Genomic DNA, 25,957 nt, shown 5'->3' with positions numbered 1-25,957 from the left:
GCCAAGTCATTAATCAAAAGCTTTGTTATGGCGGTCACATTGGGACAGGACAAAGAAAGGGAGGCATCAGAAGACAGTTGGATCAGGACGGACAATCAGAGGGAGCACCATGGAAGAGCTTAACAAGTCTTTACATTTAATAAACAAGCGTCAAACAGGGCTTTGCGATCACTGTAGTGAAGAAGAATCGATCAAGCATGCCATCATTCAGTGTGCAGAGAAAAGGCAGTGTGTTATTATTATCAATGAGTTGAGAAACCAGGGGCATGTGGAATTCACAGTCTTCAAAACATATTTAAATGTGTTAAGCTAAGACCTTAATTAGATTCATGAAGGACTCGGGTCTGATCAATAGAATTTAATTATTGCGAGTGCGTGTGTGGTTTGTTTTCGATATATTTTTTTAATCTTATTTTCATCTTATTTTCTTAGGTGGGAAATAGAAATCTGGTTCACATTCCAATACAGCAGGTGGCGTAAACGCTCCTAATCCTGAGCGCTGCTCGCCATAAAACAAACCGTAGAAGAAGAATACCTAACGGGCTGTTGCAGCGCCGCTCACTTTCCCCTTTGTTGGTGCGGATTGTTAAAGCTTTAGTCTGCCACGAGCACGTTTCCGTAAAGACTCTGTTCACTGTGGACGGGGTCGCGCCGCATGGAGTCGGTGTTGAAGAAGTCGCTGAGGTGTTTGTTTAGTGGGGAAAAGCTCGTCCGGCTAATGCTGCTAACCGTGTAGCCCTTGTGCTGTGTGGACCGAGGAGAAGCTTCTGCTGCAGAGGACCATCATCACAAGCAATGGGGCTTTTATTCGCCAAACTGTGGAGCTTCTTCTGTAATCAAGGTGAGTTTATACCTGCTGAAAGGCAGCGTAGTCCCTTATTAGCGTGGAGTGAACAAGCCCATGATACATTCAAGTTAATAGTTTATTGATCATGTGCAGCCCCTGTTCTAAATATGTTCCAATGTTTGAACAACACTATTGAAGGAGGAACACCATTGCTAATCTATCACAATCGCGCTGTTAATCTGGGCATCACCGTCAATTTAATCATTTTAAGTCACTAAAGCCAATAGCGCCTATTCAGCTTTGTTCACTTCCCGTTGTTTTGTTTGCGAGTTGTGTCAATACACAGGCAAAACAACAAAATAATAGTTATACTCACTATTATTTTATTTGTATTTATATATATATATATATATATATATATATATATATTATTGTGTATTAATCAAATGGTAAACAATTCTTTCCTCAATCCTGAGGTAATATGTGAGGATGACAAAGGATTCAGGATTACACGGTTCCCAGCGGCTTCACTCACTTAAAGTTGTGTTCTAACTGAAGTGCTGACATAAACCCACATCCACAGGTTCCCTAAGATCACATCCTTATGACCTGGTTTGAATCAAAGGAGCGTCATATTGTTTGTATACAGTGTGCTTTGCCCCAATACAGTGTAACCTGGTTGTCTGCATTGTGAGCCCTTTGGCCAGACTTCCTTCCCCGTGTGGAAAAGTCAAACCACCGAGTGGAACATTTTGACATGGATGTGTTAGCTCGCACTCAGCCCATAGATTAGTCTGCCTCAACACCAGCAGTATTGCAGAGAAGCAACTGTGCTTCAGAAGTCAAGTCATTTTGAATGTTTTATTACAATATGTGTGTGACATATTATGTTAATAACTTTGCCATTTGTTGTTTGCAGAGCACAAAGTCATCATTGTTGGACTTGACAATGCTGGGAAAACTACCATTCTTTACCAGTTGTAAGTTGGTACACATCCAGCCTCTGTTGTCTAACTAAACTGTTGAATTTGCATTAATTCATAAAATGTGCTTAATTTTTAAGCCTAATGAACGAAGTTGTCCACACATCTCCCACAATCGGAAGCAATGTGGAAGAAATAGTGGTGAAAAACACCCACTTCTTGATGTGGGATATTGGAGGGCAGGAGTCTCTCCGGTCGTCCTGGAACACCTACTACTCCAACACAGAGGTGAGTGTTTCCATAAGTGGAGATAGTTTTAGGTAAAGTGTTGGCTGCATGTTTCTACTTTGGCATTGTCCTGCATCTGTCCTTGAGCAGAGCAGCTGGTGTGTTTTGTGTTGAGCACAGATGGAGCAGGGGCCACACGTGTCAAAGGTCAACCTTTTACAAAGGCCTGCCTTAAAGCAAGCCAAGGTTCAACTTTGTCTGGTGCAAAATGGAAAAAGACAGATTATTGAACCTAGTCCTTTACTTTCTTTACGTAATCGTTTGGCTATTGCTGTTTTATTCTGGTTAACATTACAGTTTAATGAAATAAAATGTAGAAATTGAGCACTCAATTTATAAAAAACAATATTTGTATGAAATGTTTTTGTTCTGTTTAAAGTTTACATGGTCAAATGCTGTTACAAGTTCAAGGAGCAACAGCACGAGTCGGGTCACGGCTGTGCTGGTAAAATGCACTTGGGCCATAGAAAGGCTGGGTCCTGGGTCGCTGCTCACTTCACTTTTAATTGCAGTCTCTTGCGTCTCTTCAGAACCAATGGGCCTTTGGTCTTTTGTCATACAAGGTCACATGCTCGTTCATAAGGGTCTATTAACATAGCCGTTAGAAACAGCCTTTGTGTAACCCGGGGTCCGGATATGCCCACCCACTGTGGTTCATTTTCATCTGCACAAAAGGCATCTGTAGAAAATGAGATTTGAGACTAAATTATTCTTTTTAATTTACAGTTTATTATTTTGGTGGTGGACAGCACAGACCGAGAGAGGCTGGTCATTTCAAAAGAGGAGCTCTACAGGATGCTGGCTCATGAGGTAAATGCCTGTTTCAATGGGCCGGAGGAAGTAGACTATACAATACTGACCATGTTTTTGTAATTGAACATTGATTTTCCTGTGAGACTGGCCCATTCTTTGTTTATTGTCTGTGCTATAAGGTGACGGGGGTGTGGTTTCAGTGTTCTTTATACATTTCTTTTTTACCTCATCAGGATCTCCGGAAAGCAGCTGTGTTGATATTTGCAAACAAGCAGGATATGAAGAACTGTATGTCTGCTGCAGAGATTTCTAAATACCTCACCCTGAGCTCCATCAAAGATCACCCCTGGCACATACAGTCGTGTTGTGCACTTAGTGGAGAGGGGTAAGTGAAGAGCCTTTCCTATTTTAGTGTAACGTAACAAATGAGTTCAACAACAAATGTCATCACGCTGTAGAAAAATACAAAAATCAATTATGCCAATTTTAGTGTCATAGAAACTCTCTCTAACTTGGCCATCATATTTTCTTCTACTAAAAATAATTAAGTAAAAAGTTTCTAGCTTTCGTTTTGTCTGGCACTGGTCATGTCAATTTTATTTTATTGAACAAAGAGAGAAAATACTTTTGTACAGTGAAGGTTAGTATTTTTCAAAGCCTTTTTTTTTTCCTTCCAAGAACTAGGTTTACAGCTTTCCTTCTGGTTCAGTTAAATAAGTCAAAGTCAAATAAGTCCATTTCCATTTTGCATTGACAAAAATGTACTGTTTACATAGGTTAACTGTTTGTATTGAGTAGTGGACTAACTTGTTTTGGTTCTGTTGCTTAGTTTATGCCAAGGCCTGGAGTGGATGACCTCGAGGGCTGGATTAAGATAGCATCTCTTTGCCATTGGTTGACTTCCTGCGCCACTCGCAAGACGGCATCACAACACGTCTTGATGGATTTTTTTTGTTTTAAAGGTTTTTTTAGGGACTGTGATGGACCTTGATCTCTTTGAATGAACAAGAGCATTGAATTACCCGTTACACCAATATCAGTGGGGTTAGCCTGGTTATGGAACTGTTTTTACCACAAAGGAATTTTTCAGCTGCAATGGACATGGACCATTAACACCTCAGACATATCATCATATCATGTACGCTATATACTTTACTTATTATGTGCGACTTTTTATCATTCTTGCCTTCTTCTAGGCGTGTTCATATTCAGGAGTGCATTGAAAGGGATGTTGATTTGCAGCAGTATTTTTGAAGCTTATTTTGACACTACTTTAGTTACACTACACTTTTTTTAAAATGTAAAGTTCTCATACTTCATTCTGTTACAAAAGTTCATAAGCTACACTGTGGTAGAATAATCACATTTGAGGATAATGGTGGTGAGATAATAATGTGGTAATGAAATTGCCCGTAACATTGAGTCTGTAAATGATTGTTTGCGTTGCATTTAAGTATCTTTCTAATGCAAATGGGTTCCTCTGTAACGAAGCATGATTTGGCTGCGACTGTCAATTATTAATACAATGCCTGCGTAATGTTTTTCAGTTAAGTGTATTATTTGGCAATTGTTTTTATTTAATTTTTGTTTACGTTTTGTAAGCTGTCAGGCAGACTTTAGTATTGCAGGATTTTAGTGTGCAGCAAAATAAGAGGCTGTGGTTCAAAACACTTCATTCTTATGTTTGAAGTGATTGGGACAGTCCTGCAGACGTGTGATGTTTATAAAGGGATTGCATAGATTCCTAGCCTTGGTGGACAAATTGAGACTGCTCTTGTACCACCTAGGCGGTTTTATGTGCCACATTTTAAACTCAGTGTGGTCAATATTTAAGAACCAGATACTTGAACCTCAGCCTTAATGAAGCTGCTGTGCATGTGTGTGCTGAATTGTGTATGGAGTTCTCCACTAATTTTAATCTTTCCATCTGGAGAATTCCTACAACTTGCTTACAGGTGTATACACAGGTCACTTTAAAGCCTTGTTCTTTTTGCAGACTCCTGAAGGGTTGAACATGAGGTTAATTTGTGGTTTTGCATACGGTAAACGCATACATGAAATAGTAAGGCCAGAGATCATATTGTATGGCAGTGTTTGTGGAATATTTTTGAATATTAAAGATTTGACTACTGTGATGCTTTGAAGCAGCTTTGAGGTTTAAGCAGAGTGTTTCAACCTTCAGTTTAACATGCATTAAAGTATGGATCATGTACATAATGATTATAATAAAATGTAAAACTACATTTGTGTGTTGTGAAATCTGATGCTATATAAAATCACAAATTGAACAACTAAAACATCAGTTTAATCACATTTATATTATATTGGCCACTCAAAGCTTGGAGCAATCAAGACCCACATTCCTGTACACTAGGGAATAATTATTCTAAAAACAACCAACTTTAAAGCAACCTACACATTCAGTGATGCTAATGCACTGATCTCTGCATCTAATCAAATGGGCACAATTTGTAATTAAAATGCTTTGATTAATAATGAAAAATACGGACCAAAAAAAAAAAAAGACAATATCAGTACACATGGGAATAGACGATATGTTGTAAGCTGCAATTCAGGAGCTACTGGGCTAACAAATATAGGTAAACATCCATAGTATTGGTATAGAAGGTTCCATAAACCTAAAAAAATAAAACTCACAGTAACACCAATGTCACACTAAAATAGCAATACAGTGCAGTTAACGCAGAACACACAGGTGCCTTTAAAGGAATAAATGGAGGATTTTTCGCCGATTTGGGAATCTGGAACTCCTCCAGGTTTCTACTTTTCCCAAGAAGGTTTTTTTTGTAGTTTTTCCTGGCCAAGAAGGAGGGTCTAAGGACAGAGGACCCTGGGACATCATCCCTCGCCACCACAAACATTGTTGATTCAGCCCTCAGAGGCGACTGTTGTTGTGATTCTGGGCCTTACAAAAATAAATTGAATTAAACTCAAGTGGAAGTGCGCATGCGCACTGCTCCCGTGCAACAGCCTTGCTGTTTGTGCGTTTGTTTATTAGCGCAACGGATCACATCTCTCTCTCCGTAAAGTTCCGTCTCTTCTGAGCCAGCTAGAACTGTCCTTCTCAGTCTCAATTGTGTCCTGTACTGTACACTGAGGGAACTATATTATAATAGATCCATGCGCTTAAGACACACACCGGCATATCAACCACAGATGCGCAGCCAGGGAAACGGGCTGCTCTCCTGGGCACAAGCCAAAGAGGCTGCAGGCGAGCAGTAGATACATCCTATGATTGACGTGTGAATTAACTATTTGGCTGTTCACGCGGCGAGGAAATGACTCAGAATTGATGCCAAAAAAAAAAATCCTCCATAATTCCTTAAACTAAATGCAGGACAATCTAAAAAGAACCAGCAAAACCACAACACAGGCTGCCATGTTAGAAATCTTTAAAGTCTCATCAATGCTGGTGTGGAGAAAACTCCTATCTTTGTAGAGCGTGGTCCTTTGAGTGCAGTCCAGCTTTACCAAAATATCCATTCTTGATTTGTGAATTTAGAGTCAAAGATGTGGCCAATTGTGCTGTAGCTGGACAAAATAAAAAACAGTGAAGGGAGAGCACAAAAAACGGCCACAAAATGCTACACAACTGGAGCCAACAAAGAACGCTTCAGGCATGCATATAGTCAATGTGAAGATGGCTTTGGGTGATGCAGCAAATGCTAAAACAAGATGAGATGGAAAGGAGGAAATGTGTAGAGATCCGTTTGCCAAGAAGCATCCTGGGGAATCTACACACACAAGGCTCTGGGGAACCTGAGAGGTAAAGGGGAAAAAAAGGGGGTTAGTAACAGACTTCATAAAAGCAATTACATAACATTGGATGAAATGTCAGGCTCACCTGTCCTCAGTGAAGCCGTCCATCTCCTCCTCATCATCAAGCTCCATGTCCAGCTCATTGTCCAGAGATCCAAGGCCATAGCCACTTAGGACACTAAAGCGTGCAAATCATTTAATATATAAAAGCAAAATTTTATCAGCAGGAGAATCTACTGAACTGGCATGCTTTCGCACCTGACAGAGCGGCAGGTGAAGAACACAATCCTTTTAAGTTTTTTATTGTAGAAAAAATAGTTGAAGGACCAGAGACTTCCTTCTTCACCAAAAGGGTCACAGTCCAAATCAGGGTTGTAGCTACAAAGGAAAGAAAGGAAAATGTAGCTTACACGCAAGGTATGTGGCCAACAGTTCAACCATGCAGGGAAAAAAAAAAAAAAAAAAAAAAAAAAAAAGAGAACTAACCTGTAAATGTCACAGCTCTGCAGGTTGATCTCTTGGTCAATGGAGTTCCAGAGCTCTGGTCCAAGAGAATTAAAGTCTTCTCCCACGGCTGAGAACAAGCTGGTGTTTACGGCATTCACCACCTGAGCACAAAGACACTGGCATCATCGACCACTCAGGCTGCATTTCCAAACAAACCGCTCATCATTAATAAACTGACCCAGTTGAGACTAGGCTCTCGGCTGAACTCATCGGCCCGTGAGGCGCTGAAGTCGTAGTCTGGTCTGAAGGACTCGTTGAGCGTGGTGATGAGGTAAAATATAGTCTTCCTGCAACACTTGTCACTCAGTGGGTTTTCCCCATCCTCAATGCTCTTGGCCAGCCTACAGAAAGTACAGGAAAGATTATGTGAAAACTGTGATGGTCAGAGCTCACAAATGACTGTTTTGGCCCTTACTGGTTTGGACTGATTGTGCTGGTGGACTGAGGGGGGGACAGGGCCTCCAGGACATGGGGCTCCCCCTCCTGACAGAACTGCTTGAACATGTGCTTATCATCCCCTGCCATCTTGCAGGAGTAGCTCTCAATCCTGGTGGGAAAAGAAATGAAGGCATCATTATTTAAATTACCGCAAGACTACAGTTTCAAACTTTCGGTTTCTTTTTAGCCATAGTCCTGGTATTCCCCTGAACTCACTCATATTCTGGTTTTCCCCCTTGACAGTGACTTTTGTTACAGTCTGCCTTATACCACATCCACAGCATGTCCACAGTACCTGGTGTCCCTGATATCCATGACCTCACTAGTGCCAGCCCGGGGTCACATTTCAAACACACAGGTCTACACTTCTGGGCCAGACACCAATGACATGTCTGTGGCCCGTGGATGTTTATTTTGCTCCATTCCACCGAAGGGTTATGCAACAGCAAAGGTTCTCACTGTTCTTGCCAATCCCAATTTAGAAACCCCTGGCTGGACGGCACAGTGGAAATAGCAGTCCTTTTTTCACCCGCAACACAGATGACTTATCACAACACAGCAGAGGGATTTTGTAACAGACCAACAGACTTTTGTGACATATTTAAAAAAAAGTTAGAAGTTTGTATTGAACTTAATCACATCAGAATAGAAGCCAAAGTGGAGCAGTTATACCGTAGGATGACCTGCCTCACTACTGCACTAAGCAGTCTGGTCTACCAAACATTCAGCACTGCATAGTTTTTACTTACACACACACAGACACACACACACACACACACACAAACGCGCACACACAGGCCCCCATATCACACTCCAAACAGCCACGGGGAGAGAAAAGTGAACGTACAGCTTGTTCTGCACTACAGCAGGTAAACACCAGAATACAGGCTCAGTGACACGGCCCACACTCAGGAGGGAGCTTTACGCAACAACACCACCACCACGGTTACGGTAATGACGAAAACAAGAATATTTACGATGCATGACCAAAGGGCCACTAAACCAACCGAACTAGTAAAAGTTAACTATTAAGCTGCACTATGGAAACTAAGGACAGATCTACCTTCTTATCACAGAATTACACAACACTTCAATAGTCGTCTGCTCCACTAGCCTTAATGCACTGTTCTGAACCTCACCTCTAATTACCCCCTTTTCCATTACATCACAGTGGTTTTACTGTGCGAACACTGTTTCCTAGTTTTAGATTACCCATACCATGACTCTTTAATGACATTGAACATGATAGTTTCAAGCCAAGCCTGCCCCACGAAAATAAATGCTTCCAAGTCGCTACAACAGATTTTAAACTTCTCAAAATATGCAACACCTTTAGGGTATGGATTAACACCACTGCACCAAAGTGGAATCTCACACACTAGAACAGTTACAGTGCAAGACCCACACCTGCCAAGAATGCGAGACTCCCCCGTTTCCACACACAGCCTGGAGCTCAGGGCCTCGAAGCTAGAGTTCTCCAAAAGCTTCATTGTTGACCTACAAGGAGAAGAAATTGTGCATTAATAAAGATCCACTGCAATAAACTTTATTTAAGTAGCATATTCTATCATCAACTAGGTCATTAAAAAGGTTCCAGACATGCGTGATTGGTCGTAATGCAATGTTTTCTGCAATCTAGGAAAGTCAGGACAGAACCACATTACTGCAAGCCATTGTTTACAGATGCAGACTGTCAGAAGGCAATGTAGGCAGAATTGTCTTGTTGTTGTGGTTGTATTTTAATGGCGATTAGCAGCCAAATGAAAAGGTGCACTTATCGCTACCCACTGTATTTTGACTTCTTCAAAGTGTGTTTACGACATACCGTAAAAAATAAAATAAAAAAAGAGTGAAAGAGGGAGAAATATATAAGAGAAAGCAAGAGAAAATGTAAGCGGAGCCAAACAACTTTCAGTTATTTTGCATAATATTGTTATAAATGGCATATGTTAGAAAATGTTGCTTCTAGATAAAGTGAGAATGGCGCTGGGGGGCGCTTTACGATGAAAACACCATTTCCGCTTTTAGTAATCAAGCTCCCCTCCCCCACTGCGTTGGTAAATAATTTGTCTTCCTGGTTTAAAAAAAAAATACACTTACCAATTTCAGCTGCTGTGTCAAAAATACGTCGTTGAAACTCTTAAAATCGAGTGAAATATCTTCTTGGACCAATGGTTTACGTAATACAATATCCCAAGTCAAGTTGCTAGTATTAGCGGGTAGCTGCTCAAATGGAATCTTCTCTTCGCAGATTGGTGTTTAACAGGAACTTAAGCATCTTACAAAAGCACTCGGTCGAGGATGGCTCTTACTGAAACCCTTTAAGACTATACAAAAACTGCTTTGTCCGATTAAATGCGATGAAATTAAATCCAGAGAGCGAACGTCGGAGTCTATCTGCAGCGGCATCCCTTTTGACCAGATTTTACAAAGACGTCTGGATTAGTGAGATCAAGCCGCCTTTTTGGAGCGACTCGATCGAAAAGCAGCAAAGAGCTACTTGGGCAAAATGGGGGAAAAGGTTTGAATAATAGAGCAGTTCGTCGACGGCTACAACACTACATCAATTCTGTTCAAAACAAGGGGATCGTCTATGAGATGAAGCGAAACCCAGCCCCTTTTGTGTTATATACGCAGGCAGATAGACACGCCCCCTCCTTGTCCCCAAGCTCTCTGCCAATTGGCTCTTTCATCCATCAATAAACTATAAACCGATATCATTGGTTAAACTCTTCAATAGCCCGCCTCTTTTGTTAGGGGAAACTACAAAACATTAATTGTGTTGCGCATTTGATTTACTAGTTTAGAAAGGCAGGCTACTTTTGCACAAACGTTTGCACTTATGCACATATGAAATCTTTGCATCGTATGACGAATCTCACCATAAACGTCAGTTATTATTCAGACATATAACGTCAAATTGCTGTGTGTACGTGAGATACGTGGGATTAGCGCAGTCACGTCTATCCTTCACGCTACAGCCAATAAACAATTGAAAATTAAATAGCTAATGATGATTTTGAGAGATGGGAGTCGTACATTGAATTAATATCTAAAATATTGTAGCGTTCTAACGTTTCCGCAAAGGTTGTCGGGAAGTTTGGTGGGGGTGGTCTCGTAGGACGGGGAAGTTAGTTAGTAAAACCCCCGTTACCGACTGTTCTTAAGATTCCCGTTGTCGATCAAACCTGTTTCTCGCTACTTTTTCACGCACTCGTTACAATATAATAGATTTGATTTTTTTAAAAGGAAGACGTCAATGGGAGGAGTATAATAATTTAATGTAAAAAACAGTCAGCATAAAAAGTATAAACAGTTCTTAACTCAGTTATGAGTGATGTAATCAGAAACATCATTCAGACTAGTAAGGTCATTTTCTAAATAGGCCAAAATCACGTTTCCCCCATTGTAAAGAGGCGTTTCTGTGAGAGTCAGTAAAGTTTGGAGACTCTCATCCATCTGGAAAGCTTCTCCAGTCAAGGGGTGGCATAGACGCAGTTTCTGTAAGGTAACAAACATAAAATGTATTACAATTAGTCCAAATATTGTCTCCTTGATCAACTGATAACACACAATAAATGTTTCTGAACAAACACAAAAGCAACTTTAATAATATACTTTATTTTCAATGTATTACTATGCAAATAGAGGTAAAATATATTTATATAAAGTACCGTAATTGTTCTGAGAAGTTAATAGTTCGATTTGATAAGCCATATAGCACTTACCTTTGCTGACTGAACATTGTTGTTGTTCTTTAGACTTGCGAGAGAGGCTGCATAATCAACCACCTTGCCTACACTCCATTTAGAGCAGAAAAACATGGGTTTGGAGGAAACTGTTGATTCTTTAGGAAGATATACCTGGAAGTAGGTCCTCTCAGTCTGAAAAAGTTTTAAACATACATAATATGATGACTTGATGAAAAATATACCATACCATATAATGTTAAATGTGTACCTGTGGAAGGCCCTTATCACCTACAGCCTGCTGTTTTAATTTCATTAAGGCTACCTTTGCTGCAGTCTCACTGTTTTTTGCTCCTCTACGTCCTTTAGGTTTCTGTCCTTCTTTTGACTCTGTTACATAATAAACTGTAGTTCAGTGAAATTATACAACAAGTGAAATGAAGACCACTGAAAAACAGCTTTGTAAGATGTTTTAAAAAGAGAATATCATGGGAATAAACTGACCAACAATTTTTTGCACCAGCTCTTTAGTGGCTGCCATTCGTGGTTTTGCAACCTCCAAATTCTCACATTGATGATCACTTTGATGCCGATGTCTAAAAAGCATTATAATTTAAGTAAGTATGCGTTTAAGTTGAGCTTTAGGAGAACACACGTTAAATTACAAATACACTTACATCAAACAGAAATGTTTTTGGCACTGTGGACATATAACAGGCAGCAATTCCTTCCCACTACATTCATGAAATGAGCATGGATAACTCGTACTGCCCTTTGAAGGCAGGGTTTCTGATTTCATAGATTCCTAAAAGAGAATTTGTTAACAGAAACTGGAAACTGACCATTGATCTATTCAATATTGCCTACCTCCTTGCATGTATGAGAATGTCTGTTTCTGTGCTCAAGGCTGAAAAAACACAAAAATACAAAATACTCCACATTACAGCACAATGCTGAAGTGTTTCTTTAACGATATTCAGAGTGATAGTGTATGTAAATGTAAAACGTGTCATGATTTCACTAGGACAAAATATTTACATACCAGTAAACCCCACTGCAGAATTCACAAACAAAAGGGAGAAAGTCTGAAATAAGAATTACTTTGTTAATTTAGCCATATTATGCAGATTTAAATTTAGTTTGAGTTTCTGTTTTGAGTTTAGCACAACTGACAACATTATTGTTGGCTATGATGACTAATAAAACACAGCTCTGAAAAAGGCTGGTATTTTACCTTAGCTACCAACTAGCTAACAGCTAACAACACTGACATACACATAGAAGGTACACACCTTTTAGAGAACACGTTTCAACCTGGCAGTGTTTTCCGATATCCAATTCAGCCATTACAAGTTTGGTAGGGTTAGGAAGTGACCACTAGATATTTGCCTGACCAGCCAGTCCCAACACGTTTCGACAGACTACTTTACAAAACAGTCAGGGTCCGCAGCGTTTCAACTTCTAGGGCGGGGTTTAGACGGATCCATGGGTTAACGAGCAGAGACCAGAACCAATCACATAAACCCAGAAGTGACGCAAAAAACGTGACACACTTAACCGGATATTACGTAGCCTATGTCAACCGTGGATCTATTATAAGATGTCAACATGGCATGTTTGTACGGTTTTGTATTACCCGAATGCTTGTCCAGCATGGCCATGGCAAGTAGAGCGGAGACAACTATAAATGACTTTTGTCGGTTTTGTCTAAAAAATCTTCGAATACACGGTGTAATTGGAAACTCGGTCACTACTCCTAGACCGCGGTGAATTTGTTTGGATATTCGATATGCGACATGGATATTTTGTCTTACTTGGACAAAAGCGAAAACTTTGTTTTCTTAATATTGAAAAATAAATTTGTTAAATAAATACACATGCTTGGCACGCCCAATATTTCGCCAATAAATTACGAAAGGGTAATTATTGTATTTAATTATAAATGGTATATTTATGTTTTGTCTTCAATAACTTATAGGCTTTGTTACCCATTCAACCCAAATTAATCCAGAACAATTCTATGTAATGAATGTAAAAATGTTTATTAAAATATATTGGCAAAAATATGGGTTTTTCTCAGGGCCGGCCCAGCCTATAAGCGAACTAAGCAGCCGCGTAGGGCCCCGAGGCGTTAAAAGGGCCCCCAATCTGGCAACCCGTCTTATGCGAAGTGCAAGCGCAGCGTGCGCCACTAGTGTAGTAGCGATGCTGGCGCGGCAGCGGTAACATAACGCACAAACAGCATTTATTTGTAATTACAATCTGGCAACCAAGACACCAAACCTGCGCTGATTGGTCAACTTCATCGTGCGCGAGGAGCTCGAGAGCAAAACATAAACACAACAGAACATGGTCCTCATGTCCAGAGGAATATATCCCCCTGATGCCGAAAAACGAAAGAAGAAACTTCTTGACGATGTAAAGAAACTGCAAACTCAACAACACTCTCCAGGTATTGAACTTCTCTTACAAAGAGACGGTTAATGCTGCTGTTTGAAACAACACGATTCTGTCACGTTAGTTCGCTCAGGCTGGAGGAGACGAGAGCTCTGCCCCGCGCATAATAATATGTCTGAATGAAAGATAATAAGCTTCACATTTACACCAGCCCGGTAGTGTGAGCTGCAGGTGAGGCCGGGGAGGGGCGTCTGTGCCCCGGTCACTAAGAGGCGGAGATCCGGTCCGGACGAGCGCCGTCTCGTCCAGAACCTCTGACGTGAGACTTTGGAGTGAACAGTGTGCGGCCCCTGTCCCGGGCCCCTGTCCCGGGCCCCTGTGCAGCCTCAGTTAGAGATGAGCGGGTTTGAGTTTGCGTCCCTCTCTCTCACATCACCATGTGTGAGATCAATCGTGACTCGTGATGTCTGTTTTACTTTGACTTCTTAAAGTGGAATAAGAGGAACGTAAAGGTTTATGCACGTAAGGTCCATCAGCCAATCACATCGCAGCATTGTTTCATGCAGGAGTCCAGTGTGTGATGTTCTGATCAGAACCAACATTTACATTCTAATTAACTTTTAATAGAGCAATAAAACATTTACATTTATTTAAAAAGCATCATTAGACTATTTGTTATAAATTATAATAAATTGATAGGGAAACATAACCAGACATATTAAAATTACATCTGTTATAGAATAATACTATATATTTTTATATAAAAGTGGCAAAGTTGCAGAAACGCAGTCTCTTCACTATAGCGAGGTTTGGACCTTCACTTCTCGTTCTGGTCATTCTCTGGGAATAACATGTTTGCACTGTTTTATCAGTGTTAATTGTTAATCAAGCAATGCTTATGCCATTTGTTTAATTTAATATAACTTGTTTTGTCACTTTGGCAAGAAGGAACAGTTGGGAGCAGTAAAAGATAAATTAGTAAGGATAACTATTACTTTTACGTTTTCAGTTAAAATGAATCAATTTGACCATAATTATTTTTCATAGCCAATATTGTATTGAGTAATTAAGTACACTAATGTATTAATAACTGGCTTTAATCATTTTCTCCTGGCACAGTTTCATCACATCATTTTATAGCATTACAACCACAACATTTTACTCTTACTTTAGCCGGTTGGACCACATTAAAATGCACCAGAAGACCCAAAAAAGGTCTGAAAATCTCTGGGGGAGAGCCCTCAGACCCCCCCTGTTCATTAATTTAAACTGCTAATGTGGCTGTAGACCCTTAACGCCCACAAATACACCCAAAAACATATCTGGGACGTGTGTTATTTGTTCAGGGAGTAGAGGTGATGTCAGCGGAATACCAAGTTGCATTGTGGGATTTAAGTTATCAATATTTGAGCTTGTGAGGTTCTGAGAATAAACTAACTGGCAAACGGATGCCCTGGCGTTTTGGTGCGCTTTGTTTGCGTTGAAGAAAGTTCCCATATGTGAATTGTTCACTGACAATGGCAATAAAACTGATTCTGATGACGTGGTGAGGGGCCCCCAAATATGTTTTCGCTTAGGGCCCCCTGAAGGCTTGGGCCGGCCCTGGTTTTTCTTCAACTACAGTAGGTGGCGGTAAATGCACATTTTCAGTTGGCTGCCAACCGCCATTAAAAGTAACACAACAACAACTAGTCAGCAACACGCAGAAAGCGTGTGTGACAGTCGTGGACCTGCAATAATAAAAGTGATTTACTGTAACGAGAAGTAACGCAAGTGCGGCTTTTTTTATACCGTATTTTCAGCAGTGAAGTGCCATTGCGCTCCCAGCCTTTGAGACAAACTTTATTCTGAGGTGGCTGGAGAAGGAAAGTAGGCTAAGTTGGATGAGGGAGGGGCAGAGCGGTAGTTTCAGGTGACGTCATAGAGGTAACAGAGGAAAGGTGTGGCGGAGCTTTTCACTGGCTGGTTTTGTTCGAACAACAGAATCGTAAAGTAGTTGATCTGGAAATTCTACTGGCTCGATCCGCACACTCGCTTGTACAGACGCAGGTGGGGACGGCTGACCATACCGGAGTCTCAGGGATTTTACTTCCGCCCATAGAAGCTGCCAAAATGAGCAAGATTTCCAAATTTTTCAAAGGGAGCTCAAGTTCGAATTCGTCGAACTCCAAACATCGGTCACGAGGAGGGGGCCCCACTCCTCAAGAGGCCATCCACAAACTCAGGGAAACAGAGGACATGCTGACAAAGAAGCAAGCCTACCTGGAGCAGAGGATACAGCAGGAACTAGCAACAGCAAAGAAACACGGCACCAAAGACAAGCGAGGTAATTTCACTTGGTTCTAATCATTGCATCTGTGTCAACTTTTAAACACTGTTCTTTAAGTCCAGCTTGATAATGTCTAATGCCCAGTGGACATGGTTCAATGACATATTTTAGACCTGTTTTGTCTTTTGATCAGTCTATTTCTTTATATGAATTATGAGAGCATCTATACACCTGAAATATGCATAAACACATACAGTGAATCACTTGAGCCTAACAAAATAAAACCTGTTTAGGGAGGGACCATTGTTTGTAAATGCCTAACCCAGGTAGCGGCGATAGGGCAAAAACCAGCACAGATATGAAATGGTGACCAGGACTGTACCATTCCCTTTTTGTTTCTGTTCACAGCTGCATTACAGGCCCTGAAGAGGAAGAAGAGGTACGAACAGCAGCTTACGCAGATAGATGGCACCTTGTCCACTATTGAGTTTCAGAGAGAAGCGCTGGAGAACTCGCATACCAACACAGAAGTCCTCAAAAACATGGGCTACGCTGCAAAGGCTATGAAGAAAGTCCACGAGAGCTTGTAAGATATCCGAACACATTATGGTACTTTAACACATTTAAAAACGGTTCATTTCCTACATTTTAATTGTCTTTGATTTTAGGGACGTTAACAATATTGAGGACATGATGTTAGATATTGGAGAGCAACAAGACCTCGCCAGAGAGATCAGCGAAGCCATCTCTGGGCCCATTGGTGAAACGTATGATGAGGTTCGTGTTATTCTTATGAACAAATCTAATTTATTGTACCTGTTGTCGTGCATTAATCATGTAAACTGATCTGGTTTTAGGATGAGCTACTGGCAGAGTTGGCCGAGTTGGAGGAGGAGGAGCTCGAGGACGCTATGGGCGAGCTCCCCAGTGTTCCTGCATCCAAACTACCTTCAGTACGACCTGGCCAGCGTGCGTGTAAGTATAAAATCGACGTGATTAACTACTCCGCAACACACAGCTCAGAAAGAAAAATATGACCAGACATGACTGGACCCTATTAGCAGTGATACATTCTTACAAAGTAAGTTTAAATTGTGGTTGTTCTATAATCACCGTTCATAATTTGGTCGGGATTAAAAACTTTACGCCAGTTCAAAGATTAAATAGATAAATAAAGTTTTGATCTAGTGGAATATTAACTGTTTTTGTATTGCAGCATCCAGAAAAAGGGTTGAAGAGGATGATGACATGCGTATGCTGGAATCATGGGCAAACTAGTCTGTTGATACTGTAGAATACTGCGTGTAATATAATGAAAAATAAGGTTTTAAGTGAAGGAAATATTAAAAAAGAGGAAGAACTTATTTGTCCTACGCTAGGTTGTTTTTCTAGCTTCTTTTTTCTCATTCATTATTGCGCTCTAAAAATGCACTGTTTTTTGAGACATAAGGTGGAAATGTGTTATGTTTTGATCGACCTGTATATAAAGTTTAGGCATTGTGTTCATGTAGAGTTGGTTTTCTATGCTGTTATTGGTATATGACCATACTGTACTTATTGTAATAAAATATTAACTCATTTTGTTTGTTTGTTGTTACATGAAGGTGCTGATCTGGGACTATATGTGGAAACAATAAAAGGCATTTGACCCCAATAATCTGTTATTCTGAAAGAACTACCGGTAGTACAGCAAAATGCCCACTAAATCACCCTTTCACCTTTTACATATTCAGATGAGGCTGTAGCAAGTAATGCCATTTATAAAAAGTACCCACTTGACAGTATCTTCAAATCCTTTTGACTTCATAACTGAGATGCACTCTTCCTGAAAGCTCTATAGAATCCATACATGTTCATTCTGAGATTAAATACTTTTACCATTTCCAAAGATGCTGAAACAATGCAAGAGGTTAACATAGCTGACATGTAAAAAGTGTCATAATAAATAAATATATACATATAAGTATAAACATATATAAAACAAAGAACAAGACCAGAGAGCAGGAGCTACAAGAAGAAAAAATAACATCAACTCAAAAGTCACACACTAAATACATAGATAAAATTACGACATAGTCTGACCTACACACATCTCATTTATTACAGTCCGTCAAATGTGTCCAAATGTATTTTCTCCATTTGTTACATGTCTGTCACTCACTATGTTATTTTTAGCTAAAGCCGAAGGTGTGTCAAAGTTTTTTTTTACCCATGTCTTTTTGCCTGGGCAACAATTAAAAAGCCAATTCAGTATTTTTTAAGTTTTTCTGGAAAAATAAAACACACTTAAAGAGATCCCAACTTGTTGAAGAATATAAAAATGGGGGTGTAAAAGTCTTAGATTTCGGGGTCTTTTAGAGTCAATTGGAACCTTCTTTTGGTTTCACATTTCTCGGGCTATTTGTGATCATTTTGGCAGCCTTGATTTTTCCCTACAGTCTGACTTTGAGACAACCAAGATTCTATTTGCTCTGTCAAAATATCCCAGTCAATTATTGTGTTTGAAAATGATATTCACACATAACTAACTGGGTCCGGTCAATACTAATCAACAAGAAATCAGTATTCCAATCTGATTGGTTAACAAGGGAATTCTGTTTCTAACTGATATAATCAAATCAAATCAAATTCATTTATAAAGCACAATTCATACAAACTGCAATTCAAAGTGCTTTACAGTGTTTAAAACACAATTTAAAACAAGTAATAAATTAAAAACACAATGCAGTTTATAAAAACGTAAAACAATGTACATCAGAGTAAAGTAAAGAATAAAAATAATGTAGTATTTTAAAACATTAAAAACCAGGTAAAATCAGTCATAGGCGCGACTAAACAAAACAGTTTTTAGTTTGGATCTGAACACAGCCGGGGTGGCTATTCCAGACCTTTGCCCCATAGACCTGGAACGCAGATTCTCCGTGTCTGGTCTTGGCTCTGGCACCAGCAGGAGGCCGGTCCCTGAGGTCCTTAGAGTCCGAGGTGGTTCGTATGACACACACAAGTCTGAGATGTATTTTGGTGCTGGGCCATGAAGAGACTTGTACACAAGCAGAGCTGTTTTGAAGTCTATTCTCTGAGCCACAGGAGCCAGTGCAGAGACCTGAGAACATAACTAATGTGATGGTACTTCCTGGTTCTAGTCAGGACCCGAGCAGCAGCGTTCTGGATGAACTGCAGCTGTTTTACAGCTCGTTTGGAGAGGCCAGTGAGCAGGCCGTTACAGTCTAATCTACTGGAGACAAATGTGTGGATAAGTCGCTCCAAGTCTGGTTGGGACATTATGTATTTAATTTTGGCAATGTTTTTCAGATGGAAGAAAGCTACTGATGTTATTGAATTGATGTCCATAATTACTCCTACATTTTTTACCTTGGTTACGGGTTTTAGAGAGAGAGACTGGAGGTGGTTGCCAAAGACAATGATTTCGGTTTTGTCTGGATTCAGCTGGAGGAAGTTGTTTTGCATCCACTCACTGATCTGTTGAAGGCAATGACAGAGTGAATTGACTGGTCCATATTCGTCATAAGGCGCTGGTACAGCTGGCAGCCCGGTGTAAACGCTCTCTCTTCTTTCTCACACTTATTGTGCTTTATCTCCTATATTTTGTAAATATAGTTAGTATATTTTTTCTATTTTACTGTACGATAGGGACACGCGCTGGAATAGTTTTTTAATTCAACTGTTTTTGACTTTTTTCGACTGGATTTGAGCGTTTTTCGTTGTGTTGTTGTGACGTGAGCTAGCTCCGAGCGAGCCCACCAGCCCCCCCCCCCCCCGCGCCCTCCGGCCGCGCTAAAGTACGGCGTGTCGTCGGTACACGTTTATATACACGTTTATATGAAAGAGGAACTTCACGAACGATCGGGACACGCACTGGAATCGCTTTAAATTAACTTGTTTTGACTTTATTCGGCTGGATTGAGTGTTTTCGTCGTGTCGTTGCGATGTGTCTTGGCTCTGAGTCCCCCGGCTCCGGCCCCGCCCCCGCCCCCGGCTCCGGCCCCGCCCCCCGGCTCCGGCCCCGCCCCCCGGCCGGCGCCGTACCGCGTTTCCACAAAGGAGGAACTCATGAAACTGCGGAGAACAGTCGTCTTACCCGGAGATCGTCACGTTATCCCGTCGCAATACTGACCTAACCTAAGACTGATGTGCAATTCTGTCATATGTGCAATTGCTGTTGGAATTCATGTGCAATTCATGTGCAATTACTGTGAAATTCATGTGCAATTCATGTGCTGTCGTGACACATATTCATGTGCAATTACTGTCGTGATCACATGCAATGGTATTTATTTATTTATTTGTCTATGGGAGTTTTTGTTTATTTATAGGAGATCTTCTACTGAAAGTGTTTTTCAGACTTCCTATAAGTGATCTGTTCTTGTGGATCTACCTCTGGATCTACCTGCGTTGCACCAATGAAATTTCCCCATGTGGGACAATAAAGGAATATCTTATCTTATCTTATCTTATCTTATATTCACCTGCCGTCAGTGAGACATAGATCTGAGTGGGCCGTAATAGGGAACTATTGGACCATAAAGGATTTGTTGACCAATTTGATTTGGTTTGTACACCTAGGGAGTATCATAAAATGTGGAAAGCTATTCCAACAGCCTTGATCCACCTTCTCCAAAATCCCATTGTTCATTCCAATGTTACATCCTCCCCACCAAGTTTAAAAAAGATAATATTAATTTGTTAGACAGAAAAAAATATCACATTTAGCTACATTCAAATCCATACTGTTAAATGATAAAAATAAAAAAATAAAAAGAAGCTTCATCCAGCATCACCTTTTCTTTAATTGTCCTCTGTCAACAATATTCTGGAGTGATATTAGAGTGGTTGTCTCTTAAAATGTCAAATATTTCTATTGTAAATGTTAATCAGATCTTATCTGAGACTCTAGCCCCTGTTTTAGAAGATTTATAAATTAATTCAACTTATATTACTCCCCTCTGAGGCTTCTAAAATCTGACAATGCGAAAGAAAAAAAAATCCCCCGAAAAATCCCCACTTCTGTTTCAATTTCACTTTATTCCTCGTGCGGTTTTTCTGTGTTTCTTTTATTTTGAAACAGCGGAAGTACAGCATTGGTTACTGTGACACATCTGTCAAAAGAAAGTACAGGAAGTTCGACAAATAAGTAAAGTTCTGCCTTTACAAGGATCGCCGCTTGTCTAAGTCCACAAAGTCAGGTAAACTCGGTCATGGCCACGAACAGCCCCGCGGAGTCTAAAGGTGAGTGAATATGGACTTTGTGTCTCACATTTACGCGCTCTGAGTTCCCGCTTCTGTTCCCGCAATGGCTTTATCTGGCGAAAGGCCATTTCTGCGTGGACGGGGATGTGAGATGTGGCACGTTTGTCACGTTAGCACGTAGTACATTACTAAGAAAGTGATTTAAGACATTTTGTTTTGAATAGTGCTTCCAAATACACAGGGTAATGACATCTTATTATTGTATTAATTCTGTACCTTGTCTTTTTAATGCGACCTTCAAGTGCTATTGAAAAGATAACCTTTCCACTTGTGAAGTTTTAATTCCGAGCGCGTTTTGACAAATATATATACATAGAGTGTAATCAAGTAAATTCACGTGACACAAAAGCCTACAGATGGTACAGGAAAGAAAGGAACAATTCTACATTGTATTTGATTCCGTTAAGTGAAAATATAGATGCCATATCCTTTTGCTGCCATCAAAATACCACGCTGTGGGTGTAAAAAACAAAACCTTCAATAGTTTTCAATTGTGATTCTTGAGAGGTCAACATTTATTTCATCTCATCATTCGGGCACCCAAATCATTTCCCTGTTTTCCTGTAGAAATGACGACATGAGTTGTTGTGCAATGTTCCACTTGACAAAGTTACCATAACACATGAAGGCAACACATTCCTAAATGGAAATACAATTCTGTTCTATCAGGTGTTGCCACTGGTGACCCAGAGGAGACCAAACCAGAGACCAAACAGGACAGTGCAGCAGCAGCAGCAGCACCTGTGCCCCTCCTGGAGGAGGTGCGTCTGGTGGTGCTGGGCTGGAGGTGGCCCGGGAAGAGCCTGACCGGGAACACCATCCTGGGCAGAGAAGATTTTCGACTGGAGCGTGCCGCAGAGTTTTGTGTGACGAGACAGACAGAGGTAAAGGGACGGCAGGTCAATGTAGTGGACACCCCAGGCTGGTTCTCTGCACAGGACACACCCCCTTCCTACAAACAGGAACTAGTGAAAGGGGCAACTCTCTGCCCCCCTGGTCCTCACGCCTTCCTCCTAGTCATCCCAGTGGGAATGTTCACAGACGTGGATCGGTCTCGCATTGAGGAACATGTCAGTCTTTTTGGTGAAAATGTCTGGAAACACACCATTGTGGTGTTCCCCTGGGTGGAACTCCTAAGGAAAATTTCTATAGAGCGCTACATTCGAAGAGAGGGCCAGGACCTGGAGTGGGTGCTGGAGAAGTGCAAGCGGCGGTATTTTGTCATTAATAACTGTATATTTGGAGAGCACCCTCAGGTGGGACGCTTATTGGAGAAGGTAGACAAGCTGGTGGCTGAAGAAGGGGGCCACTTTGTCCCACAGGAGAAGATGGAAGAAAAGAAGCCAAACAATGAGAATCAAAACCTAGAAAGAGACGCCAGGGAGCTCGGGGCACGACCCAAACAGAACTCTGGGCTGTCTCTGTCCAAAGTGATGGAAGTGGAACCAGTTTCAAGTGAGTACAAGTTATAACACATTCTACATTCTTTGTGCTACTACAAAGGGACCTGTTTAATGCTGGACCTACCTCTTCTGGTTTCAGATTAACCTGATACTTGTGGCTGACAGCGGCGTCTCTGTAGATGGGAAGCTCTCTCGCTGCTCTCTGATGCTGACTTCTCTTTTGTTCAAAATGTAAGATTGTTGTCGTTGTTGATGTTGTTGTGTTACTTTTAATGGCGGTTGGCAGCAAACTGGAAAGATGCTTTTACCGCCACCTACAGTAGTTGTTATTATGAAAAAAAGAAAAAGAGAGCGCGAAAGAGAAAGCGAGGAAGACAATGAGATGATTAGTGGAAGATGACAATGAAAGATTAGTGAACTGCTTAGAATGTACAAAGCTATGGGAGTATTTATTTTTTCATGTGCATAGTTTGAAATAATGATGATTATCCATTTTAGTGAATGACTTGAAAAAAACACAAGCTGTTAAATTGCCAAACATGACCATTTTTAAAAGCGAAACACTCCTATGAAGTATTTTGTTGAGGAAAGATGCACTACAGTATAACTTTGTTACTAAAGTAGTGCTTTGTCAGTGTAATTTATTCAGCAGTTATAATTCGAATGACCAAACTGTTCTTTAAACACATATTTATTACCATTAAAAATGGTATACAGAAAGAATGTATTGTGTTGTTATTTTAGCTACTTTTATATGTATGATTAGTTCCAAATGGATTTACTGAGAACACTTCTCTATCTTGTGACTTTACTTCTGCAAAGTTGTGTAACAAATAAGGAAAACCTTAATTCATACGCTTTTATACAACCAATGAATACAGTAATGGTGGCATGATCAAGTACAGAGGACATTTCCCTATGGGGGCAATAAAGTGTAAACTTTATAACTCAAAAGGCACATGTAAACCATAGCAGTTTGATGTTGTTGGTTTGTTTGTATGTAAGATAAGATAAGATATTCCTTTCCTTATCTTACATACAAACAAACCAACAACATCAAACTGCTATGGTTTACATGTTGTGAAGATAATGTTTGTTTTCTCTTATTGGCACTGTCTCTCCTCTGTTTGTCAGCTGTTATGGACAGGGCTTTGCTCTTTGTCCCACATAAGTGCTTTGTTTATGTTTCTCAGTCCAAGAGGAACAGGCTCTGTTACTTTCACTTTTATGTTTAAAGTCCCATGATTATTGTGCATTTAAATCTTGCATTATACACAATAATCTGTCAATACATTCATAATGTAAACCAAGACTGAATATAATATCATTCCAAGAACAAACTTAAGGAAGTGAATAGTTACTGGGAAAAGGGTGTGGCTCATTCTGCGCATGTGCGGATCGTGTAGCTCCGAAAATGGTGCCACTTCTTGATTTGCGTTGTGCCATTGTATGTTTCTTCCTCCAGGTGGCAGTAAGAGGCCATGGCCGCAACTGTTTCGGAAGTTTGGACTACCAGGGGCAAAAGGCCGTAACAAACACAAAGGTGTTTGTTACTGCACACAGGCTATATTATTTGTTAGAACAATCCCACGTGATTAAACATTCCCCTCAACTGGTACCACAGTTTCATTATCCTCTGTGGTTCTCGAATTGCCCTAGGTATATTTAATAACATATGTCAAGAAAATAAGTGACTTGCACATTTTAGTACTGGCCGTTTTTTGTGTATCTTTTGTTATGTATTATCCAAATGTACTCATTTATAAGTCAAGTAATGCTCCAAGGGCGTTGCATTGAATACGTTGTTGTTTAAAATAAAGTGACTAATTTAGCTGAATGTTGATGTGTGTGTATTTTTAGACTTACCGTACAGGTAGAACCTGACCACTAGATGGCAGCAGACCGAGAAGAACTCAATGATTGACGGACAGGACTATTCCAAAACTACTAAAACACCATGATCAACTATTTAAACACAAACCACAATTGTAACACGTTTTTTGCATGTTCTACAGTTTGTTCACCTAAAGCTGCACAATCTGATCCAGGCACGTTGACCAAAGACGCAGAACACACAGCAGAAGACACACAACAGAACACACAACACAACAGAAGACACAACACAACAGAACACACAACACAACAGAACACACAACAGAACACAGACAGAACACAGACAGAACACACACATAACACACAACAGAACACACAACAGAACACACACAGAACACACACAGAACACACACAGAACACACAACAGAACACACAACAGAACACACACAGAACACACAACAGAACACACACATAACACACACATAACACACAACAGAACACAGACAGAACACACAACAGAACACACACAGAACACACAGAACACACAACAGAACACACAACAGAACACACACAGAACACACACAGAACACACAACATAACACACAACAGAACACAGACAGAACACACACAGAACACACAACAGAACACACACAGAACACACACACAGAACACACACAGAACACACAACAGAACACACACAGAACACACAACAGAACACAGACAGAACACACACATAACACACACATAACACACAACAGAACACACACAGAACACACACAGAACACTCAACAGAACACACACAGAACACACACAGAACACACAACAGAACACACACAGAACACACACAGAACACACACAGAACACACAACAAAACACACAACAAAACACACACAGAACACAACAGAACACAACAGAACACACAACAGAACAGAACACACACAGAACACACACAGAACACACACATAACACACACATAACACACACATAACACACACATAACGCACACATAACGCACACAGAACGCACACAGAACGCACAACAGAACGCACAACAGAACACACAACAGAACACACAACAGAACACACACAACACACACATAACACACAACAGAACACACAACAGAACACACAACAGAACACACACAGAACACACAACGGAACACACAACAGAACACACAACAGAACACACAACAGAACACACACAGAACACACAACAGAACACACACATAACACACAACAGAACACACACAACAGAACACACACAACAGAACACACAAAGAACACACAACAAAACACACAACAAAACACACACAGAACACAACAGAACACAACAGAACACACAACAGAACACACAACAGAACACACAACAGAACAGAACACACAGAACACACACAGAACACACACATAACACACACATAACACACACATAACACACAACAGAACGCACAACAGAACGCACAACAGAACACACACAGAACACACAACAGAACACACAACATAACACACAACAGAACACACAACAGAACACACACAGAACACACAACAAAACACACAACAGAACACACACAGAACACACAACAGAACACACAACAGAACACACACAGAACACACACAGAACACACA

The 25,957-nt window shown here is 40.5% G+C and overlaps 5 protein-coding genes across 5 annotated transcripts; 3 read left to right on the top strand and 2 right to left on the bottom strand.

Moving 5' to 3' along the window:
• Positions 1-618: 618 nt before the first annotated feature.
• On the top strand, positions 619-4,856 carry arl8 (ADP-ribosylation factor-like 8). Its single transcript, XM_072450969.1, has 6 exons — positions 619-841; positions 1,707-1,767; positions 1,851-1,998; positions 2,725-2,808; positions 2,985-3,136; positions 3,581-4,856. Exons 1-6 carry the CDS (start codon positions 796-798, stop codon positions 3,627-3,629), a joined length of 540 nt encoding a protein of 179 aa, XP_072307070.1. The 5' UTR covers positions 619-795; the 3' UTR covers positions 3,630-4,856.
• A 178-nt stretch (positions 4,857-5,034) lies between these two features.
• On the bottom strand, positions 5,035-10,101 carry maf1b (MAF1 homolog, negative regulator of RNA polymerase III b). Its single transcript, XM_072450968.1, has 8 exons — positions 9,577-10,101; positions 8,884-8,973; positions 7,454-7,585; positions 7,217-7,379; positions 7,018-7,139; positions 6,790-6,909; positions 6,617-6,709; positions 5,035-6,531 (listed from the first exon to the last, which is right to left on the bottom strand). The coding sequence occupies exons 2-8, from the start codon at positions 8,964-8,966 to the stop codon at positions 6,507-6,509; spliced, it is 738 nt and encodes a 245-aa protein (XP_072307069.1). The 5' UTR covers positions 8,967-8,973; positions 9,577-10,101; the 3' UTR covers positions 5,035-6,506.
• A 635-nt stretch (positions 10,102-10,736) lies between these two features.
• Positions 10,737-12,587, bottom strand: zfand1 (zinc finger, AN1-type domain 1). Its single transcript, XM_072451369.1, has 8 exons — positions 12,458-12,587; positions 12,208-12,250; positions 12,033-12,072; positions 11,843-11,970; positions 11,670-11,761; positions 11,437-11,555; positions 11,205-11,360; positions 10,737-10,977 (listed from the first exon to the last, which is right to left on the bottom strand). Exons 1-8 carry the CDS (start codon positions 12,510-12,512, stop codon positions 10,801-10,803), a joined length of 810 nt encoding a protein of 269 aa, XP_072307470.1. The 5' UTR covers positions 12,513-12,587; the 3' UTR covers positions 10,737-10,800.
• A 3,043-nt stretch (positions 12,588-15,630) lies between these two features.
• chmp4c (charged multivesicular body protein 4C) lies at positions 15,631-17,472 on the top strand. The gene is made up of 5 exons (XM_072451368.1): positions 15,631-15,888; positions 16,240-16,417; positions 16,500-16,608; positions 16,689-16,806; positions 17,048-17,472. Exons 1-5 carry the CDS (start codon positions 15,675-15,677, stop codon positions 17,107-17,109), a joined length of 681 nt encoding a protein of 226 aa, XP_072307469.1. The 5' UTR covers positions 15,631-15,674; the 3' UTR covers positions 17,110-17,472.
• Positions 17,473-20,937: 3,465 nt separating this feature from the next.
• On the top strand, positions 20,938-23,434 carry gimap4 (GTPase IMAP family member 4). The gene is made up of 3 exons (XM_072450967.1): positions 20,938-21,078; positions 21,769-22,554; positions 22,642-23,434. The coding sequence occupies exons 1-3, from the start codon at positions 21,048-21,050 to the stop codon at positions 22,644-22,646; spliced, it is 822 nt and encodes a 273-aa protein (XP_072307068.1). The 5' UTR covers positions 20,938-21,047; the 3' UTR covers positions 22,647-23,434.
• Positions 23,435-25,957: the final 2,523 nt, after the last annotated feature.

The sequence above is a fragment of the Eucyclogobius newberryi genome, unplaced genomic scaffold (genome assembly GCF_026437365.1).
Source record: "Eucyclogobius newberryi isolate DKJ021-1_F unplaced genomic scaffold, fEucNew1.0.hap1 SCAF_18, whole genome shotgun sequence".
In the NCBI taxonomy this organism is placed as follows: Eukaryota; Metazoa; Chordata; class Actinopteri; order Gobiiformes; family Gobiidae; genus Eucyclogobius; species Eucyclogobius newberryi.
Note: the sequence above shows the minus strand (reverse complement) of the source record. Positions and strands in the feature narration are given on the sequence as shown.

Bases quoted from the DNA above. Each gene is read 5' to 3' on its own strand.
- arl8 (XM_072450969.1), top strand. From the start codon at position 796: ATGGGGCTTTTATTCGCCAAACTGTGGAGCTTCTTCTGTAATCAAG. The intron at 1,768-1,850 runs GTAAGTTGGTAC...TTAATTTTTAAG, and splicing joins ACTACCATTCTTTACCAGTT to CCTAATGAACGAAGTTGTCC. The intron at 1,999-2,724 runs GTGAGTGTTTCC...TTTAATTTACAG, and splicing joins CCTACTACTCCAACACAGAG to TTTATTATTTTGGTGGTGGA.
- maf1b (XM_072450968.1), bottom strand. From the start codon at position 8,966: ATGAAGCTTTTGGAGAACTCTAGCTTCGAGGCCCTGAGCTCCAGGCTG. The intron at 7,586-8,883 runs GTGTGGGTCTTG...TTTTCCCACCAG, and splicing joins GAGTCTCGCATTCTTGGCAG to GATTGAGAGCTACTCCTGCA. The intron at 6,910-7,017 runs GTTAGTTCTCTT...TTTCCTTTGTAG, and splicing joins CAGAGCTGTGACATTTACAG to CTACAACCCTGATTTGGACT.
- zfand1 (XM_072451369.1), bottom strand. From the start codon at position 12,512: ATGGCTGAATTGGATATCGGAAAACACTGCCAGGTTGAAACGTGTTCT. The intron at 12,073-12,207 runs GTATGTAAATAT...GTGTTTTTTCAG, and splicing joins TTCTGCAGTGGGGTTTACTG to CCTTGAGCACAGAAACAGAC. The intron at 10,978-11,204 runs GTAAGTGCTATA...GTTACCTTACAG, and splicing joins ACAATGTTCAGTCAGCAAAG to AAACTGCGTCTATGCCACCC.
- chmp4c (XM_072451368.1), top strand. From the start codon at position 15,675: ATGAGCAAGATTTCCAAATTTTTCAAAGGGAGCTCAAGTTCGAATTCG. The intron at 16,418-16,499 runs GTAAGATATCCG...CTTTGATTTTAG, and splicing joins AAGAAAGTCCACGAGAGCTT to GGACGTTAACAATATTGAGG. The intron at 16,609-16,688 runs GTTCGTGTTATT...ATCTGGTTTTAG, and splicing joins TTGGTGAAACGTATGATGAG to GATGAGCTACTGGCAGAGTT.
- gimap4 (XM_072450967.1), top strand. From the start codon at position 21,048: ATGGCCACGAACAGCCCCGCGGAGTCTAAAG. The intron at 21,079-21,768 runs GTGAGTGAATAT...CTGTTCTATCAG, and splicing joins CAGCCCCGCGGAGTCTAAAG to GTGTTGCCACTGGTGACCCA.